Source organism: Panicum hallii, chromosome 7 (assembly GCF_002211085.1).
Source record: "Panicum hallii strain FIL2 chromosome 7, PHallii_v3.1, whole genome shotgun sequence".
Taxonomy (NCBI): Eukaryota; Viridiplantae; Streptophyta; class Magnoliopsida; order Poales; family Poaceae; genus Panicum; species Panicum hallii.
This window is the reverse complement of record NC_038048.1, coordinates 45,666,752-45,684,241: the sequence shown is the minus strand read 5'-3', so window position 1 is coordinate 45,684,241 and position 17,490 is coordinate 45,666,752. Positions and strand designations below refer to the sequence as shown.

At 49.6% G+C, this 17,490-nt stretch overlaps 2 protein-coding genes across 5 annotated transcripts; one reads left to right on the top strand and one right to left on the bottom strand.

Moving 5' to 3' along the window:
* Positions 1-6,862: 6,862 nt before the first annotated feature.
* On the top strand, positions 6,863-8,054 carry LOC112898987 (WUSCHEL-related homeobox 4-like). 2 transcript variants are annotated; one of them, XM_025967316.1, is made up of 3 exons: positions 6,863-7,195; positions 7,324-7,590; positions 7,719-8,054. In XM_025967316.1, the coding sequence occupies exons 1-3, from the start codon at positions 6,962-6,964 to the stop codon at positions 7,911-7,913; spliced, it is 696 nt and encodes a 231-aa protein (XP_025823101.1). In that variant the 5' UTR covers positions 6,863-6,961; the 3' UTR covers positions 7,914-8,054. The 2 variants fall into 2 exon arrangements, with proteins under 2 accessions (XP_025823101.1, XP_025823100.1); XM_025967315.1 differs by having other exon boundaries at positions 7,324-7,617.
* A 2,970-nt stretch (positions 8,055-11,024) lies between these two features.
* Positions 11,025-16,159, bottom strand: LOC112898740 (filament-like plant protein 7). 3 transcript variants are annotated; one of them, XM_025967019.1, is made up of 6 exons: positions 16,013-16,159; positions 14,462-14,562; positions 14,243-14,375; positions 12,169-14,095; positions 12,038-12,098; positions 11,025-11,759 (listed from the first exon to the last, which is right to left on the bottom strand). In XM_025967019.1, the coding sequence occupies exons 2-6, from the start codon at positions 14,513-14,515 to the stop codon at positions 11,241-11,243; spliced, it is 2,694 nt and encodes an 897-aa protein (XP_025822804.1). In that variant the 5' UTR covers positions 14,516-14,562; positions 16,013-16,159; the 3' UTR covers positions 11,025-11,240. The 3 variants fall into 3 exon arrangements, with proteins under 3 accessions (XP_025822804.1, XP_025822806.1, XP_025822805.1); XM_025967021.1 differs by having other exon boundaries at positions 11,025-11,756; XM_025967020.1 differs by lacking the exon at positions 16,013-16,159 and adding an exon at positions 15,916-15,948.
* Positions 16,160-17,490: the final 1,331 nt, after the last annotated feature.

Genomic DNA, 17,490 nt, shown 5'->3' with positions numbered 1-17,490 from the left:
GCCTCTCCCGCCGACCGCGCTGCCTTCGCCGGCGTCTTCCGCGTCGACAACTCCCCCGACCGCTCCCTCCCCGCCGACCGCGCTGCCTTCGCCGGCGTCTTCCGCGTCGACAACTCCCCCGACCGCTCCCTCCCCGCCGACCGTGCCTTCGTCGCTAACTCCCCCGGCCGCCGCCTCTCCGACGAGCGGGCCCGCGACGCCAGCTTCCCCGACCGCTCCCTCCCCGCCGACCGCGCCTTCATCGCCAAGTGCCCCGGCCGCCTCCTCTCCGCCGAGCGGGCCCGCGTCGCCAGCTTCCGCGGCCGCTCCCTCTCAGCCGAGCGCACCCGCATCGCCGGCTCCCCAGGCCGCTGCCTCCCCCCCGAGCGCGCCCCGACGTCAACTCCCCCGGCCGCTCCCTCTCCGCTGGGCGCGGCCGCGGCGGCAACTCCCCAGGCCGCTCCCTCTCTCCCGAGCGCGCCCGGGTCGTCAACTCCTCCGGCCGCTCCCTCTCCCCCGAGCGCGGCCGCGGCGGCAACTCCCCTGGCCGCTCCCTCTCCGCCGGGCGCGGTCGCAGCGGCAACCCCTCTCCTCGATGCCTCTCCGGCCAGGACCACCGCGACCCCTCTCCCCGACGTTCCGCCTCCCGCCGCCGCCGCGAGGATCGCCCCGCGGGCCGATTCGTGACCCCCGAAGTCGCGACGCGGGTCTCTGAGGCAGGGTTGGAGCTGATGCGTATGCCTCTGGATAAGGTTCGTGCGCTTGGAGAGCGTATGCAGGAGCTGGGGCATCGTCTCACCCGCGACACGGAGCCGACGTCTGTTCTTCGTGATGATCTGAAGAACCTAAACAAGGACTTGGTGCGCTGCTGGAACGAGTCCGCTAGGGTGCAGGATCTGCTACCGGCTTCGCTGGCCCCATGAGTTTGGAGTAGGAGGAGATGTGAAGGAATAGGAACAGGAATAGGAGTAAAAATGTTCAAATAATAGTGAAAAGTATTTGTCGTGGCATGGTGATTGTTGATTAGTCTGTGACAATTCTACAGTGTTCTGAACTCTGAACCTAGCATAGGCTCATTTCAAATGCAGTAACCACTTTGCAACAGGATCTGTGTCCTTACCAATGTTCAGTGTTTGTTTCCTTGCCTACCAGATTTCATGACTTGAATGCAGAATATTTTCGTGGAGTCTGAAATGAGATTACAATCGTGCCCTGAAGAATTTGCAGTAGCCAAACTCATTTTTCTTATTGAGTTCGTTGTGTCTGATCTAGCAGGAGATAGGAGTCTAGAGATTGATATTGTCATTCTATGGAAGAGCAGAGAGTTTTGACGATCTAGCAGGAGATGGGAGAGGAGAGATTTAAACTTGCAGCACCTTACCTTACCATCCCATGTGCTGTTAAATTTGCAGTTCAAACTGTCTGCAGTTTACTGAACTTGCAATGCAAATCTAGACTGCGCTGAATGCAATTTTTTTAATCTTAGTTTAGTATATTGCAATCTTTGTATTATTATTCTAGTTAACACAATGTAACCTGGGATTGCAATTTGCAGCATGCATAATGTAATCAGGAAAATGTCTTGTGTTATATTGCTAGCATACCTTACAGAAACACAATTTGTGTGGTTTTGCAATTCGCAAGTTTTACATTATATTGCTAGCATGCGAACATGCTAGAACACAAAACATATTTTGTTAAGGTGAACATGGATAGATGCTTAAATGCCACGCAATATGCTGAATCATCTCTCTTCATTTTTCCCAACTCAAATACAGTTAGTATGGAAAAACAGAGAAAACCGACTCCACCTGCAAGTCAAGTCCTCCCCCATCCTGCGACGCCATGGCCGCCCCCGCCCGCGTCCTTTGCAGGACCTCCACGAGGACATCCTGCACATGAACCTCCGGCGCATCCCGTGCGGCGCCGACCGCGGCCGCATGTCCCTGGTGTGCCGCGCGTCGCGCGACCAGCGTCGCCGGCTCGGGCGCCTGCTCCTGCGTCCGCCGGCGCTCCCGTGGCTCCTCCTCCCCGCGCCCTTCTCCGTCCGCTGCCTCGCCTGCGTCCTCAGCGCCTGCCGCGCCCACCACTACCTCGCCGTCGCCCCCACCCGGGTCGCGCTGCTTCGGTTCCCACGACGTCGCCTGGCTCTTCGTCGAGACCCGCCGCCCGCGCGCCCACAGGGCCCTCCACGTCCGCTCCGGCTTCGTCCGCGTCTTCCCGCGGGAGCTCCTGCGCCGGACCGACCCGTACCCGTACGTCCACCGGATGGCCATCCACGCCGCCGCGCGCCAGCGCTCTCCACCTGGCCCAACGAACCGAACTACGTCGGCGCCGCCATCGTCACGTCCTGGCAGAGCACCCACCCCCGCTCGACGCGCCCGCCGTGCCGCCATACCGCCGCTGTGTCGCGCTCTGGCGCAGGGGCTGGCGTCGCGCCCATGATCCCGCGCGCCCCTGGCCATGACGCCGCCGCCTTGGATGCTGAGGACGTCCTCTACCACCGCGCGGGAGGATCCTTCTTCTTCCTCACCCAGGGCGAACACACCCGCGTGTGCGCGCCGAGGACACACTGGGAGACGGTCCGCTTCTGTCCCGGTGGGCGATGCTACGACCAGTACGTCCGCGCTCGCTACCTCGTCGTGTCCCGCAGGGTTCACGCTCATGGTCGTCAGGTTCACGCCTCAGCCTAATCGGCCGACGTCCAAGTTCAAGGTGTTCCGGGTGGCTGTACGGAACAACATGCCCGACGCCTTCCCCGTGGCTCAGTACCCCTTGGCATGGAGCGAGCTGCACGCACTGGATGGCCGGATCTTGTTAGTCGGCCATGGTTGCTCCAGATCCTACGAGGCGAGACGGTACCCGCCGGACTTCAAGGACGGCATCTACTTCCTGGATGATGGGTCAATGCAAGTTCTACGATGCGGCAGTGATCTTCGGCATCGGCAACCGCAATGAGAGGCGCTACCCCTGCAGCGACAACGGGAAGTGATGAGCCTTAAGTTTGTGTTAGCCTTAAGTTATGAGCCTGCACGTGGATTCCGCATTTACTAAATGATGGTTCGCTTACTGTTCATTCTTCCATGTCCTAATAAATTAGCATTTGAAATTCTCTGTTTTCTAGTGAGGAAGTTATCTGCCTTTCACTAAACTTGCAATGTATCTCAACTGTGGATAATACTGATTTTTAATTTTAATTCGGCATCTAGCTATCTGCGTATTTTCTAGTTTATTATAACTACTCCCTTCATTCTAAATAATTGGTCGTTTTAGATTTTCTAGGTGAATAAATCTTATTATGCATCTGGATATGAAATACTCAAATGGAGGGAGAGCACGTGCGACGATCTGTGTGCGCGCTGGTTTCCTGGTCTCGAGGCCCGCCGCCGGCTTGACCGCGTTGCCGCACGCCCGCTCCGTTTCTCTTTCCCAGCCTCCCGGGGTTTCGGCCCTTCACTCCACCATAAAGTTTACCAGCCCATGGAACGAAGCCCGGTTTCGGCCTGCTAGAGAACCAGATACACATCTGGCCCAAACTCTCGTGCCAGGCCTAAACTGTACTATGGGGATCAGGACAACCGACGCCTCCATGGAAATTATATGTATATAGTTTTCGGTAGTTTTCTTTTTTTGAAACTTCCAGTATTACTGCACTAGAGATACATACTATAGTTTTCGCAAAAAAAGAGATACATACTATAGCATATGTATGATAAATATGAGGTGGGGGAGCAAGGCAACCACCATGCATAGATGAACCTCCAAGCCAACTGCGTGCATGTATGCATATTTGATCCTCGTAGAATGTTGAATTGGCATCTCTTAGATGTTGAGTCAGAATTCATTGGTTGTTGACTCAATTGTAAGTAAATGAAGCACGTATTATGTAACAAGGTTTCATGATGCCAGCTAGTAAATTTATGCTGCGTGTACACTCATATGGCCTAGCTCTCAAAGAATCAGGATTTTATACCGGTTCAGGCACTATAAGTCCAGTTTCATCCGGATTGTGTTTCCAAGTCGACGGCTCAAAGTTTACAGTAGGATTTACAAACGGATGTGCGTTCGAAGGTTGAAGAAGGCCTCCAGTCGCATGCGTGTGTGGGTTGCGAGAGAGAGAGATCTGCTATTCCATTTTGTATGTTTCAAACTTTCAAAGGAAGGCAAGGGAAAGGGAACAATTACTTGGTAAAAGTCAAGGCGGCCCCAGCTGTCATCTTTCGGTAGCTTCTCTTCCCTCGCCGAGTCGTCATCCGGCCACGCAGCGCAAGTAGTAGGCAGCTTTCCGCGGCGCCGGTAGCTATGCTCGCGCGCGCGCGTCATCCCCATCAATCCAACACACCACGGCATGCAGCACGGCGCGTCCCCCTCCATTCGCGCGCGGCCCGCCGTGTCGCTCGTCGGCCCGGCTTGACGCTGCTGCTCATCTGTCGCTGGAGCTAGCTTTTTCCCTTTTCCGGGCTTTTGGCCCTTCACCTCTTTATCGGGATTGGCACGATCTCTTTTTCGCTAATAATCCCACACCACGAAAACATAAAGCAGGAGTAGTTAGATAATCCCCATGCCTGGCTCTGGCTCTGGCTCTGGCTCTGGCTCACTCCCTGCACTGGCCTAGTTAGTTTCACCGGCCGGGAAGTCAGGCGCCTCTCCCTCTTGTTAAAACTATCATTACTGGGGAGTAAAAGCCCGACAGATTTGACGCCCTCCCGACACTGCATGCTGTATTGGGTGTGTGACACTCGCTGCAGGCATTGCTGATCCATCTCCCAGGCCAGGACCAGCCCATGCACGCATGCGTATGTATGCAAGATCAACAACCGGCGGTAATTGCATTGAGATCGACCCGCCACTGTACTAGCATTTCGCTTGCAAGGAATGGAAGCAAGCAAGCATGCATGCGCCTCGTTTTCCTGGGCAACTTTCGCCGGAGAATGATGCGCATTGCCGTTGCCCGCAGGCTGCAGTGATGTGTCATTAGCTAGCTAGGGGTGGGCTTTCGCCCTCACCGGCCTGTTGCTTCTGCTCTTCTAGCAGGGTTGGGTAAGTTACTCATCAACGTTTGGATTCCCGTACTAAACAATTTACAATTTTACTTTACTTTAGTTTCCGTCACATCGGATGTTTTACTTTAGTTCCCATCACATTGGATGTTTGAACACCAATTAGAAGTATTAAATACAGGCTAATTACAAAATCAATTGCATAAATGGAGGTTAATTCGCAAGACGAATTCATTAAATCTAATTAGTTCATAATTTAATAATGTTGTGCTACAGTAAATATATGCTAATGATGGATTAATTAGGCTTAATAGATTCATCTCGTGAATTAGTCTCCATTTATGCAATTAATTTTCTAATCCCTCTAATTAGCATCCAAACATTTGACGTGACCCGGACTAAAAATTTACTCCCGGTATCCAAACAAACAGCCCCGAAAGCGATCGGCACCGGCAGCTGGGGGATTTTTCTTATTTCTTTCTTTTTTTTTAATCCAGCGTCCGGCTGTTCATGTGCAGTATCCTGTTCCAGGTTCAACGGCGGATGGCGGCGCTAACTCCGAGGTCAACCTCGGCACCCATCATGCCGGTTCTCTCTTTCGTCTGCATGCATGCTTTCTCCAATCATATATCAGCATGCATGTTGCAGCTTCACTGATGATCGATGCCCTCCTGGGTTGATATGGAGGAGGGGGTTTTAGATGGTGAATTGGTGATCGATGGTCTACTCTTGATAGGCCTCTGCGGGTAGCTACACGTAGGCATGGCCGCATGGCAAAACCAATCTTGCAGATTGTGGCCAAGGATACGCGCGCGCGACTCTTTGCTGGCCTTTATCTGGTTTGTGATGCGCTATCATCATGCAGACTAGAGAGAGCTAACGCACGACATCATGCATGCAGATTGAGTAGACGGTAAGTAAGCCAGAGAAAGTTAATTGTGTCAGATGAAGATTAGCTCAGTAAAAGGATGCTAAATTACTTGGTCGCTTTGTAAACCTCAAAACTTGCAAAATACTACTAGATGAACAGCATGACAAGCAGTTAAACACCCAGATCAGGGCATCAGAGATGAGTATTTATATACACGCATAAGGTTACTGAACTCGGATCATGCAGAGATACTTCTTCTCCAGATGAAGATATATACACGCATAAGGTTACTAATTGTCAGATGAAGAGTAACAACTCAGTAGAAGGCTGGTAAATTACTTGGTCGTTCATGTACTATGAACCCCAAATTTTACAAAATATCTCAACTGCATGATGACAAGCAGTATATACATGGATAAAGGTTACTGAACTCCTCCGATCTGGTAACACGGAACTTTCTAGCCGTGCTCTGATCAGTAGTGAGGTGCCCAATTTGATTAGTTTCAGAGGTAATAATAAAAAGCTAGCTGTCGCGTGATCCGATAACACCTTGAATACTCTAGCCAGGTCAAGATTAACTGACGACGTAGCTATAGGCTGCATTCAAACTTGCTTTAACAGCATGCAAACGTACAGAGAGGAGAACCTATATCCCCCCCATATATTCCTTGTCAATCGTCATGAACTTCGACAAGAAAGGTGAAAGGAGAGATGCACCATGCGAGAATTTTTACCTTTTCACCTTTATTACCGCGCCTGCTTTCCGTGGCTCTGACGATGATTGCGATTCGCCAATGCTGACGCCCTCCCACCAGCAATCTCCAGACACATTCCCTGTCGCCTCGCCCCCCATGAGATGAGTTGAGAGCACGCCTTTCGACTGTTACCTCGATCTCGATCGCGCAAGCACTCAAACCCTCGCCGCCCTTTACCCATCGATCGCCTAGGGTCTCCCCATATATAAACACGCAAGGACGCTGGGACTCTTTCTCACCTAGCCCTAGTAGTAGTAGCTCCGATCCCTCCCCAGCTTTCCGTTTACATGTACTCCTCCGATCCATCTGCATCCACGCACAAGCTAGATTTGAAGCCAATTAAAGTAAATTGAACCATGAGGCTTCACCATTTCCATGTGGCTGCTTACTTGGAGAAAGCGGCCTCGACGTCGTCGTCTCCTCCATCCATCTCATCCCCGTCTCTCAGCTCATCTGCCGCCCTCCCCTTGGGCGCGCTCCAATGCTTGCGCCCGCTTGCGCCCAAGATCTCGTTCCCTGAGGCGAGGAAGATGGTCGTCCTGCCCGAGTTCGCTCGCGTCAGAAATGCTTCGAGGCTGCTCAACTGCACGGTTAGGATAAACCAACCAACCTTGTGCTATAGCTGGTAGTAGATCGACAAGGTATTGTTAGCCGGTCATCACTGACTCGATCGATCTGCTAGCTAACAGGTAGATGATGATCTTTGTGCAAGCTGCAGGTGCCGGCGTCTGGCACGACGCGATGGAACCCGTCGCCGGATCAGATAAAGGTGCTGGAGATGCTGTACCGCGGCGGGATGCGCACGCCCAACTCGTTCCAGATCGAGCAGATTACGGAGGAGCTCGGCAAGTACGGCCGGATCGAGGGCAAGAACGTCTTCTACTGGTTCCAGAACCACAAGGCCCGCGAGCGGCAGAAGCAGAAGCGCGCCGCCCTCCTCACCCTCAGCACCACCACTTCATCTCTACCTGAAGCTGAAACCAAAGTAACAATCCATGGCAGCCATGCATGCGTATGCATGATTTAGCAGATGCAGCGAACAGTATCCATCCATGAATGATGTTCTTGATGAGGTACTTAACGTCCGTGTGTTCATAAATAATGCGCATGCAGGATGGATTGGGGAAGAAGGAGGAAGCGTCGTCGTCTGAAGATGCATCGATCCGCAAGCGGAGGTGCAGGGCCTGGGGTGACGTCCATGGCGATGTCACGACGACGGCGGGGGCGGGGGCGGAGGTAGTAGCCGACTGCGCCGACGATGTGACCCTGGAGCTCTTCCCGTTGCGTCCTCAGGGGAAAGCTAATTAACAGGCCTCCTTGCAAGATGCATGGTCTCCAGGATTGGTGGTGTTCGTCGTGAAAACTTAGTCGATCGTCGCATCCACGTGTGCTTTGTATTGTAATATGGACATGCTTGGATTGCTTAAACCTGCTTATGCTTCCTTGTCACCATGAGTGGTCAAAAAGTAACCAGTTACTACCCAGTAGTAAGTACCTTGATTTGTTCAGACTACGCCATGCTGCTTGAGACAATGAGACAGAGGGTATGTAGGTGCTACTTCTAGGGAATATAATCCAAAAATTCTGCTAAGATGCCAGCTAAAACAAAGGCCACAAGATCACTACTAACTTTGGTTGGCCACAAGATCACTACTAACGAAGGACACGAGTCTAATATAAATTAGGGTTTCACGATGATTGTCAAGCTGTATCATGTATGAACACGTGGAAGAAAGTGCATGTAATCCGGCCGCGTGTTGCGTAAAGCTAGAGCCGAACTATGGCAGAGAGCACGCATCCTATTTAGCAGGGTTTGTAGACTATATAGATTGTAGGTAGCGTTCACACGATAAGGATGTGAGCATGTCCGGTAAGGCCAGAGCTGAGCTGATAGGCGTTACCATGCATGCAAACAAAACACTGTCAAGAGCAAAAGAAAAAAAACATCGCATGCATGACACGTTGACATTACTCATGTAATTAACCATACAAAACATGAACTACGAATTAGTAAGTGTGTCACGCAAATGCCTTGCTTACACGACACTTAGAAGGGCCAGAAGTTTTTGGCCAGACCAATCGATCGATCCTTTCCTCCATGCAAATGATTTCTGTATAAGCTTGTAGCCGACGCAAGTTCAGGCTTTATGAGGCAATTATACCCAGCAGGCCTGACCGCGAGGGCGAGGCCTTCCGCTCCAGCTTTATACGTTCCTCGGCTCGCTGCTAGCTTTAAACATGTACCCATGACATCATGGTGATAATTGCCTGACTGAAACATGCCCCCTGACGCCAATCATACTGACTTGCTGGTCGGAGCTTCGTACGCCGTGCGTGCAGTATCTGACAGGCACCATGCATGTACATACCACTGGCTAGCTAGCAGGCTGCAGCAGTGAGGCATGACCAGAGCTGCTGCGTACGCCATGGCCATACCTTTACGAGAAATGTAAAGGTGTGTTCAGCCCAGGCGTACATCCCTGTCGTGCAGGTGAAGAACGAAATACATGGAGGAGCTGAGCTCTCGGTCATGGAACACTCCTGACCCCCTCTCATGGCAAGCAGAATTTCTTTCCCGGCTACTATCCGGTGGCCTTGAAACGGACGACGCCGACGAGCGGAAAAGGTGGGGAACCGTTGGGGGACACGGCATCAGGGGGCATCAGCGCGGGCCATGCCATCGCACGCTGAAAAAAAGACGATCAGATCAGACCCAAGTCCACTCCCAGCAGGCGCGGCATGCCATGGATCGCCCATGGCGTCATTGGCCGGGGGGCCGTACGATTCCAACCGGCGGGGGAGCCCACGCCCACGCCGCGGCCGGCCAACGGCGGCCCCCGCCGCGCAGCGGGCGGCCGGGGAGAGGAGGCCGGCCGGAGGGGACGGCACGGCGCGAGCTGGGATGAAGGGGGAGAGGGGCGCGTGCAAGCGAGCCCGGCGCGCTTTTGTCGCTCTTTACCGAGACTCCCCCGCAGTCGCGGCCGCGCCACGGCTTTTGCAAAGGCGCGCACAGACTGGACGTGCACTTGGAAAACGACGCGCGCAGCGGCGCAGGCCAGGCGGCACCGCCACAGGCGGGGGGCCGGGGAGAAAGCTAGTGGGGGTGACGGCATGACATGGCCGCTGCTGCTTGCGCTGGCGGTGGTGCCCGTGCCCGTGCCGTGACCATCTCGTGGGGTGCCGCCGATGGCAGGGTGCCCGTGTTCAGATGATAGTTTCAGGAGTCAGGACTTGCACACAACCGTTATGATCCTTACATGTTCTACAGATTAAATGACTACTGATATGATATGTGTGCAGAAATAACTTGTTCGTTAGGATAGTTGGTAATAGTTAGCCGGAATTGGAAAAAACAAAGGTAATAACGAGACTAAAACCAATGCTTACTCTTTTGAACAGCTTAGTATTTATGTCTCCAAGTCTTGTTCTTTCATGAAAGATTCAGTGAAATTTTCTGAACTCTTTTCTTCAATTTTTTTTTTCTGAATTCCGGCCCATGACCATAAGGGCGCCTTTGGGACGGCTCCGCCCGGAGGGTCTTCAGCTCCGCGCTACAGTAACCGGTGTTGTGCGGGACAGTGCTGCTCTGTAGCGCGGAGCTAAAACAAACCTTAAGGTGCTACAACCAACTGCGGGGAGAAGCCGGCAGAGCTGAAAAAGTGGCTCCCCCGAGCTCCGCGCTACAGGATGCTACAGGCGCAGAGCTGGAGCAGCAGGGAGCCGTCCAAACGAGCCCTAAACTTGCAGGGACTACTTGTATTGTCTGACCGAATTGATGGATGGGCAATTGAGCATAAAGCCACTTCAACTTTTGCAAAGGCCACCAACCGAATTTCAGAAGAAATCACCAGGTCAATTTATGCTCTAGACAATTTCACTGCACCATGAAACAATCAAGCTGCCCTTAGCGTTCATCTGGAGAGAAAGGGCAGCTAGAACTTGGGCAAGACAGAATAAGGAATTCAAACCGCTTGTTTGCAGACCAATGTAATTTTTTTTTCGTTTGCTGAGGCTCAGGTAAAGATAATTGAAGACGTTTGACATGAGCATTTGAATCAGACTGTCCTTGAATTGGATACCTTTTCTGAAAAGTAGTCAGCCATTTGGTTAGGCTGGGCATGGTGATGGACTGATGGGTGGCTGGACCGCTAGCGTTCGATAAGGATGGGCTGTATAAAAGCAAACAATCAATTGCCACGGAGTGGAAGAACAGAGCACTATTCAGTCTATAACCTTAGCAAAATTGTTGCCTTCTAAAATACTATGACAACAGATACAGGTATCCACCAAAAGAAACCGAGAACCAGGATACCAGCCACAAAAATTGCTCCCTCGACCTGCCAAGTGCCAATGAGCAAACCTATTTGTAAATCTTCAAAATTCAACATCCTCCCGCTTTTTGAAAATCCAGACGCTTGATAAGAAACTCCCCAGAACACACAAGCAGGTGGTCTTATGAAAACAAGGTCATGATGATCACTGTGTCACATACCGCACTAGTCCATACAACATGTACACAACACACTGCAATTTTATTACTAATCTCACCTAACACGGCTCCACACACAAACGAACACACTTAATTTACACCTGAAAGGAAGACTTGCTATGTCCAGGGCCCCGTTCTTCTGTCAGCTAAGAACTCAGTACCACCTGTGGCTTGGCCATGGCCTCCTTCCTCCTCCCCGTCAGAATCCTCTTCAGCAAGCTGCTGTTCCCCTTCTGCTTTCTCGGGACAACGGCAAGTGTTACTACCTTCACATCAGCTTCGCCCTTGCAGGTTCCATTCACCCTGCAAGCCTGCTTTATGGGTTGCGCCACTGGCATTGGTTGCGAGGAACTACATGCTGCGGCAGAACCACCATCTCCCTCGTCGGCAGAGAGGTTTCTTTCACTTGATGCCCTCGGTTCAGTACAGATGATCTCCTTGGTTTTGGGGGAGCTTGGGTCATAGAATCCACCATCCTCCATGGATAGCATCTCGCTTAGTGATTGTGATCGGGGCTTCCGCTCAGAACGACCTGCAGTCTGGAGCACCTGGTCGAAGAGGACCGCATCCTTTGGAGATGCCAACGCCTTCAGTTGTTTCCCCAGGTTTAATATTGTCTCCCGGCACTCAATCAGCTTCTCTGATGCCGTTGAGATCTCCAGCTGCTGTGACACAAGGAATTTAAAGTACAGTTAGTAATTTGGGCAGGGAAAATGTGCACTAGTTTTAAGGTTCAGATAGCCCTTTCAAAAAAAAAAGGTTCAGATAGTCACTTGGACAAACAAAATGAGCTTTTATGCTTAGTTTTACAGTTGAGCTACTAATTTGAACATCTAGAATGTGCTTCGCCACAGTAGAGAAAATTGCTTGGAAAATATACAGCATGAAGTGCCAATTACTTTCTGGGAAATGATAAGGACAAGAAAGGTCATAAGGATCTCACCATCTGCAGATGCTTCTCGTCATTCTCACCAACATTTTTTGAGCCTTCTTTAGCAGGGCAACTGCTAGCAAAATAACTTTTGTTAGACAGAATATTATCAGCAATGGAAGGACAGGGCTGAAAAGAATTACCATTCAAGCTGATGCTTGGATTCAAGACAACTAACCCCCTCTTGCTTGCCCTTATTTAGTCCAGGTAAGCAGATGGATGCATGTGTGCTACATATATTCATTTTTCTAGATTCATTCAACTCATTAAGTTCTGCCCGCAAAGTTGAAGCTTTTTCTTCTATCCCCTGAAATTTGGAGACTGCTACTTCATTACCTGTCTTCTGTGTGCTAGCATCAGATTCAGATTCAATATTTATACGACTTGAGTCAGCTAATAGCGGCGTCTGAACATTCTCCAGCATTCTAGGCTCATCTTCAGTATGGATTCCAGTGTGCCTGGTTACTGCAACAATTTCAAGTCCGTCGCTATTGTTTAACTCCAAATGCTTCACAATAGCTTCCTTCATGTCTGATACATCTCGAAGTGAGAAGCAGTGGTTGATTATCCAATCTAATGTGAGTTGGAGGTCATGAACAAAGCTTTCAATATCAGTACTCCCATACAGAAGCTCGTTGCATGCAAAGACAAAGTTTTGCAGTACAGAAGTAAGTTCTGACATATTCCACAAGAACGCGCGAGCAACGTAGCCCGACAGTGTTCCCTGGCCATTATCCTCATCACTGCCAGATAGCACAACTGTGCTACTACAATCCTTTGATGATCTTTGGATAACTCCCTCAATAAGTTCAATTAACTTCAGGACAGCCTTCTCAATCTTAGGTTGGTGAATTTGATCAGTTGCTCCAGTGGGGACATCAACTGGAGCTAGCTCTTTTCCTGATGACTCTACGACCTCTCTCTTTGAACCATATGGTTCCACAGGTTTATCACTACATACCGATGCTAACTTTTCTATCTCTGCAAAGTCATCCATGAAACTCATGTCTGATACTCCTGTGCTCTTACTTGAATGTGCTGTGAGTTTCCCCTTCTTGAAGTGTTCCAGTTCAGACAACAAGGCTGATGCCCATGAGGCTGAACAGCTGACATTATCTTCATTGCAGACATCCTCGGAGATGGATGAAAGAGGATTTTCAACCAGTGTAGGGCTACCTTTTACCAATTCTGCAGCAGTTCGACCTCTCGATAATTCTTCAAGCTGGGCTTCAACTTGGGAAAGTTTGGAAGTTGTGCGAGCAAGCATGGTCCGAGAAAACTGAAGCTCACAATCCTTCCTAGAAAGAGATTCCTTTATGACCTTATTTTCATCTTCAATCGCATGTAGCCTTGCAAGTAATGGAGAATTTACAGGTGATGCATCATGAGAGTTCTGTACTGAAACGCCTGGGTTCTGTGATGTCACTGAATTCAACTTTCTCGTCCTTGTGATTGCTGTGTTGCTACCCACTGTTTCAACTTCACTTCTCATTTTGGCAATGGCAGCAGGACCTGGTAGCCTTTTACGTACCATTGAACGCAATCTCTGACATTCTGATTCAAGCTTGGTTATCTTCTTTACGTTCTCAAGATGCTGTTTGTGTGCAGCATCAGCAGATTTCAGACTAAATTTCCTTTCCTCGCTACGAATCTCAAGTTGCTTCTGCAGCATGCAAACCTCATATCTAAGTGAAGAATTTGATCTTTCGGATGACTCTAGCTTTACTGCAAGGTCCTTGAACTTTGATTCTATTACTCGCTTCGACTCAATTAGCTCTGAGATGATGTTCTCTTTCACTGACAGAACTTCAGAAAGTTTGTCATTCTCGGCATCTAAGCTATCAATTATGTTTATTTTATCCACTAAATTTTCTTCCAGCTTCTGAACTTTGTCTTGTTCACAAGAAAGCATTTGAGCTGTCTCCTTTATTAATGAGTCCCTCTCTACCATTGCAACATTTAGAGCTTCATCAAGCTGACAAATCCTCTGCTCCATTGCAGTTTTTTCATCTAGTGTATCATCAAGTTGTGCCTTGAGAGCTAGTGCCTCAGCCTCAGCTTTCTCCCAACCTAGCATCCATTAGCAATACAAAGACTGAGTAAAAAAAAATTCTGGCGTATATGCATACATTTTATTTTTAGGATGGCAGGCCATAGGTAAAAATATTTATGACCCAGGGAAATGTGAGGCAATAACTTAAGTGAGTATAGTAATACCTAGTATGGCTTCTTCAGCTACTTTTGCCTGTTTAGCTAAAATACCATCCTTCTCAACGCACTCAGCCTGAGCAAATGAAAGTTGTTCATTTAAGTCTTGCAAGGATTTCTCTAATAATACAAACTTCTCCTTCTGCATGGAAGAAAAAATGATGTTAGAAATAAGAATCTAACAATTTTATATGAACTTTGTAATTTTAAGAAGTGCAGATGGTGTACCTCCAGCTCCCTCTCTGTTGATTTCTTTCTCCAGAGCCATGTCTTATGATCCATCGATGGATACTTTATATCTATCTGTACTCAACTACGTGATAATTTCCCTGGTGATAAAAACACAACAGATGCAATGTAAGATCTACAGCAAGTTCTGTTTTAGGGTGGATACAGGTAGAACATCTGCTGGGGCTACTAGTTAGCAAGATAATTCAACATGATACACATCAGCTATAATTAATGATGAAGTTCTCTTTGCACAATCAAATATAGAAACTGTATATCTTCAGTGTTAAATGAGAACGCATATCTGATGTTGTTTCTTATAGTGAGCATTATATCCTTTATACATATAACTTATTTGATTCCATCACTGTTTTGCACTATGCTAAGAACGATCCTTGATAAACTAATCAATTACCTTTACTAGTTAGATAATTGTTGTTGTCGTTACCTAAACCACTCATCATAGATAACAGTTTCTTTGCAACTGGAATATGATTTTTCATTACAGAAAGTGATGCTCAACTAAAAGAGAAACAGAAGGATATTATAAGGTTAGTTCAGTCCATCCCTAGTACGCCCACCAGTCACCACATAATTAAGATAAGTTGTTTAAGAAATAGAGTTTGTTAGTACAAAATCAGCAAACTAATTCAGGTTCTGCATGGACTCTAGTAGTGGTCGGTTTTCTGTCATTTAGCTTACCAAGTTGAGACCAACCAAACATATGAAGTTTCCAACACTGGTAGGTACATGAAACATTTATGTGACACAAAGTACGTCGTTTCTAAAGTCAAAAGAACTAAAGGTACTGTAGACACTAGCATATAATAAAGAGATTCTTCTCCCAAAGTGTGAATAAAAATGGTTCCAGACAGAATTGCAGCTGTAATGCAGTAAGAATGGCACCTAACGCAAGTACTCTTTCCAACAACCTAATACAAATCTTAAAGGCCAATGCAGTGGAGTGCGAACAAAGCAGTCAAGTTGATTGAGAGTTGGGGACAACATGGCACTATCTGCACTCAACCTCTCCCTGAGAATTGGCTGCACCAAAGTTCCAGGCAAAAAACTTCATTACGCACAAGGGGAGGGAGGGAGAAGAGGAAAGAACGGAAGGATGAGGAGGCCCCCAGCAAGAAGTGGGGGAAAAAGATTCTATGCACTGGACAGTCTCTGCTTCGAAGCAGAAGAAGAACAATGGTACAACCGTACAGCACAGTCTCACCCAAAATCTAGCAAGAATACAGAGCCATAAGGGCTCGATTGCTAAGCAGCACAAAGACAGCTGGGTCTTTGCCATGCATGCAAATATGCAATGCAAGTGCAGTGAAGCAATCAAGCGAAAAACATCACCATCTACAACCCCCATTCCCCCGAGTTCTCTCTCCATCAGGCACCAGATTTCCCCATCGTTTTCACAACCACCAAACAAGGAAGATGGAGTGCGCGCTCACCGCACTCCCCGCACACCGACAAGATCCAAAGGGACAAGAGTAACATAGAAGGAATAAAGATTCAAGGAAGGCAGCTGAGATGAAGTGCTGAACTGACCTCCGGTGACAGTGAGTAGTGGAGTGGCTGGTGCTGCAGCTCACCAACAATGAGCTGCCGCTGAGTGACTGTGCCCCTGTGACAGCATCCTATGAAGGAGAAGGGGGAGATGAGGACAAGGACACAAAGGTGGATGGTGGGGAGAAAACAGGAAAGGAGAGGCGGGTATAAGAACAAAGCTCTCCGTGTGGGAGCTACCTGGCAGAAAAAGGTGTCCCTGGTAGGCCCTTGAGATGACGCAAGTACAGCGATGCTGAAACTGGTAGTAGCATCGCCATGGGCAGAAGCTGCGATCTCGGGTCACTGCCGCAAGGGTCCGGGGCCCAAAGGCAGCCTCCACTGCAGGTTAATCACAGTGGGCAAAGCCAGTAGTGATGATCCAGCCGAGTGGTAAGATTAGCATGATGACAGGGTTTAGATTTGCATAATTGAGGGGCTTTAAAGTGTCGGCGGTGCCGCCGGTGGACAGGGGAGTTGCGGGCACCAGCATTTGGTTCTCCATTAAATTGGGTGTCTTTTGTTCGCTCCTCTTGAATTCTGTATTCGTCTGCTCCAGGTGTCGTAGCCTATCTGATCGCTGTGCTGATTATTGTGAGGGATGCAGGTACAGTTCCTGACCAGCATTTTTCTGGCAGGAGGAGAACTCGCTGGAGAAATCAGAGTGAGGTAGACTTTACGCCGTTACGCACAGAACAGAGACGGTTTCAACAACCTAGAATCAAGTGAACTTAATGATACTACTACTTGACTGGAAAAAACATGCAGAGTCCAGTGGATGATGCTGGTATGTCTGTCAAGCAGGCAGGGCCACTGTGTGGGGTATGCCAAGGTTGGTAGCTTCAGCGAATCCCCCATCTCATATGGGAGTATCCACTATCCAGTATCCTTATCCATTGAAACCTAAAATATCATGCCAGATTTAGTAGGCGCATTACTAACCTGCGATCGAAGTTGAGTGCGAGTAGATCATTCAGGATCATCACGCGGCCGGAACGCCGTGTAGCCGGGTTGCGGCGGCCGAGAAATAAAAGCGTCCTCGCATTGGCGTCGGTGCGTCGAATCCAAGCAGTTCGTCGAGACGCGGACGAGGGGTACACGCAGGCGGCAGCGGCAGCGGCAGCCGGAGAGCAGCACGACGGAGCCGCGGCGGAGACATCGGCGCCGCCGCCGCCGCCACCGGCTTCGCATTCGCAAACCCCTCCTCACCGGCGAGGCGAGCCGCCGGCGGCAGACTCGAGCGCTCGTTTTCTGAAACGAGATGAGTGGGCCCAGACAGTCACAATTGGGCCCAATATATGATTGACCTGCGGGCCTATAAGACAGACCTCCAAAGTTGGGCTGGGCTGTTTCTTCGATCCGCAGACATGGGTCTACTAGCGTGTTTCCTTTTTTCTTTCTGAGCAAATCCAATCTCTCTACTCCCGGTCGGCGATCACGGGCGTGAGCCTTGTGGTGGCCATGTCCGAACCCCGTGCGAT

Bases quoted from the DNA above. Each gene is read 5' to 3' on its own strand.
- LOC112898987 (XM_025967315.1), top strand. From the start codon at position 6,962: ATGAGGCTTCACCATTTCCATGTGGCTGCTTACTTGGAGAAAGCGGCC. The intron at 7,196-7,323 runs GTTAGGATAAAC...TGCAAGCTGCAG, and splicing joins CGAGGCTGCTCAACTGCACG to GTGCCGGCGTCTGGCACGAC. The intron at 7,618-7,718 runs GTATGCATGATT...ATGCGCATGCAG, and splicing joins TCCATGGCAGCCATGCATGC to GATGGATTGGGGAAGAAGGA.
- LOC112898740 (XM_025967019.1), bottom strand. From the start codon at position 14,515: ATGGATCATAAGACATGGCTCTGGAGAAAGAAATCAACAGAGAGGGAG. The intron at 14,096-14,242 runs GTATTACTATAC...AATGGATGCTAG, and splicing joins AGCTGAAGAAGCCATACTAG to GTTGGGAGAAAGCTGAGGCT. The intron at 12,099-12,168 runs GTAATTCTTTTC...TTTTGCTAGCAG, and splicing joins TCCAAGCATCAGCTTGAATG to TTGCCCTGCTAAAGAAGGCT.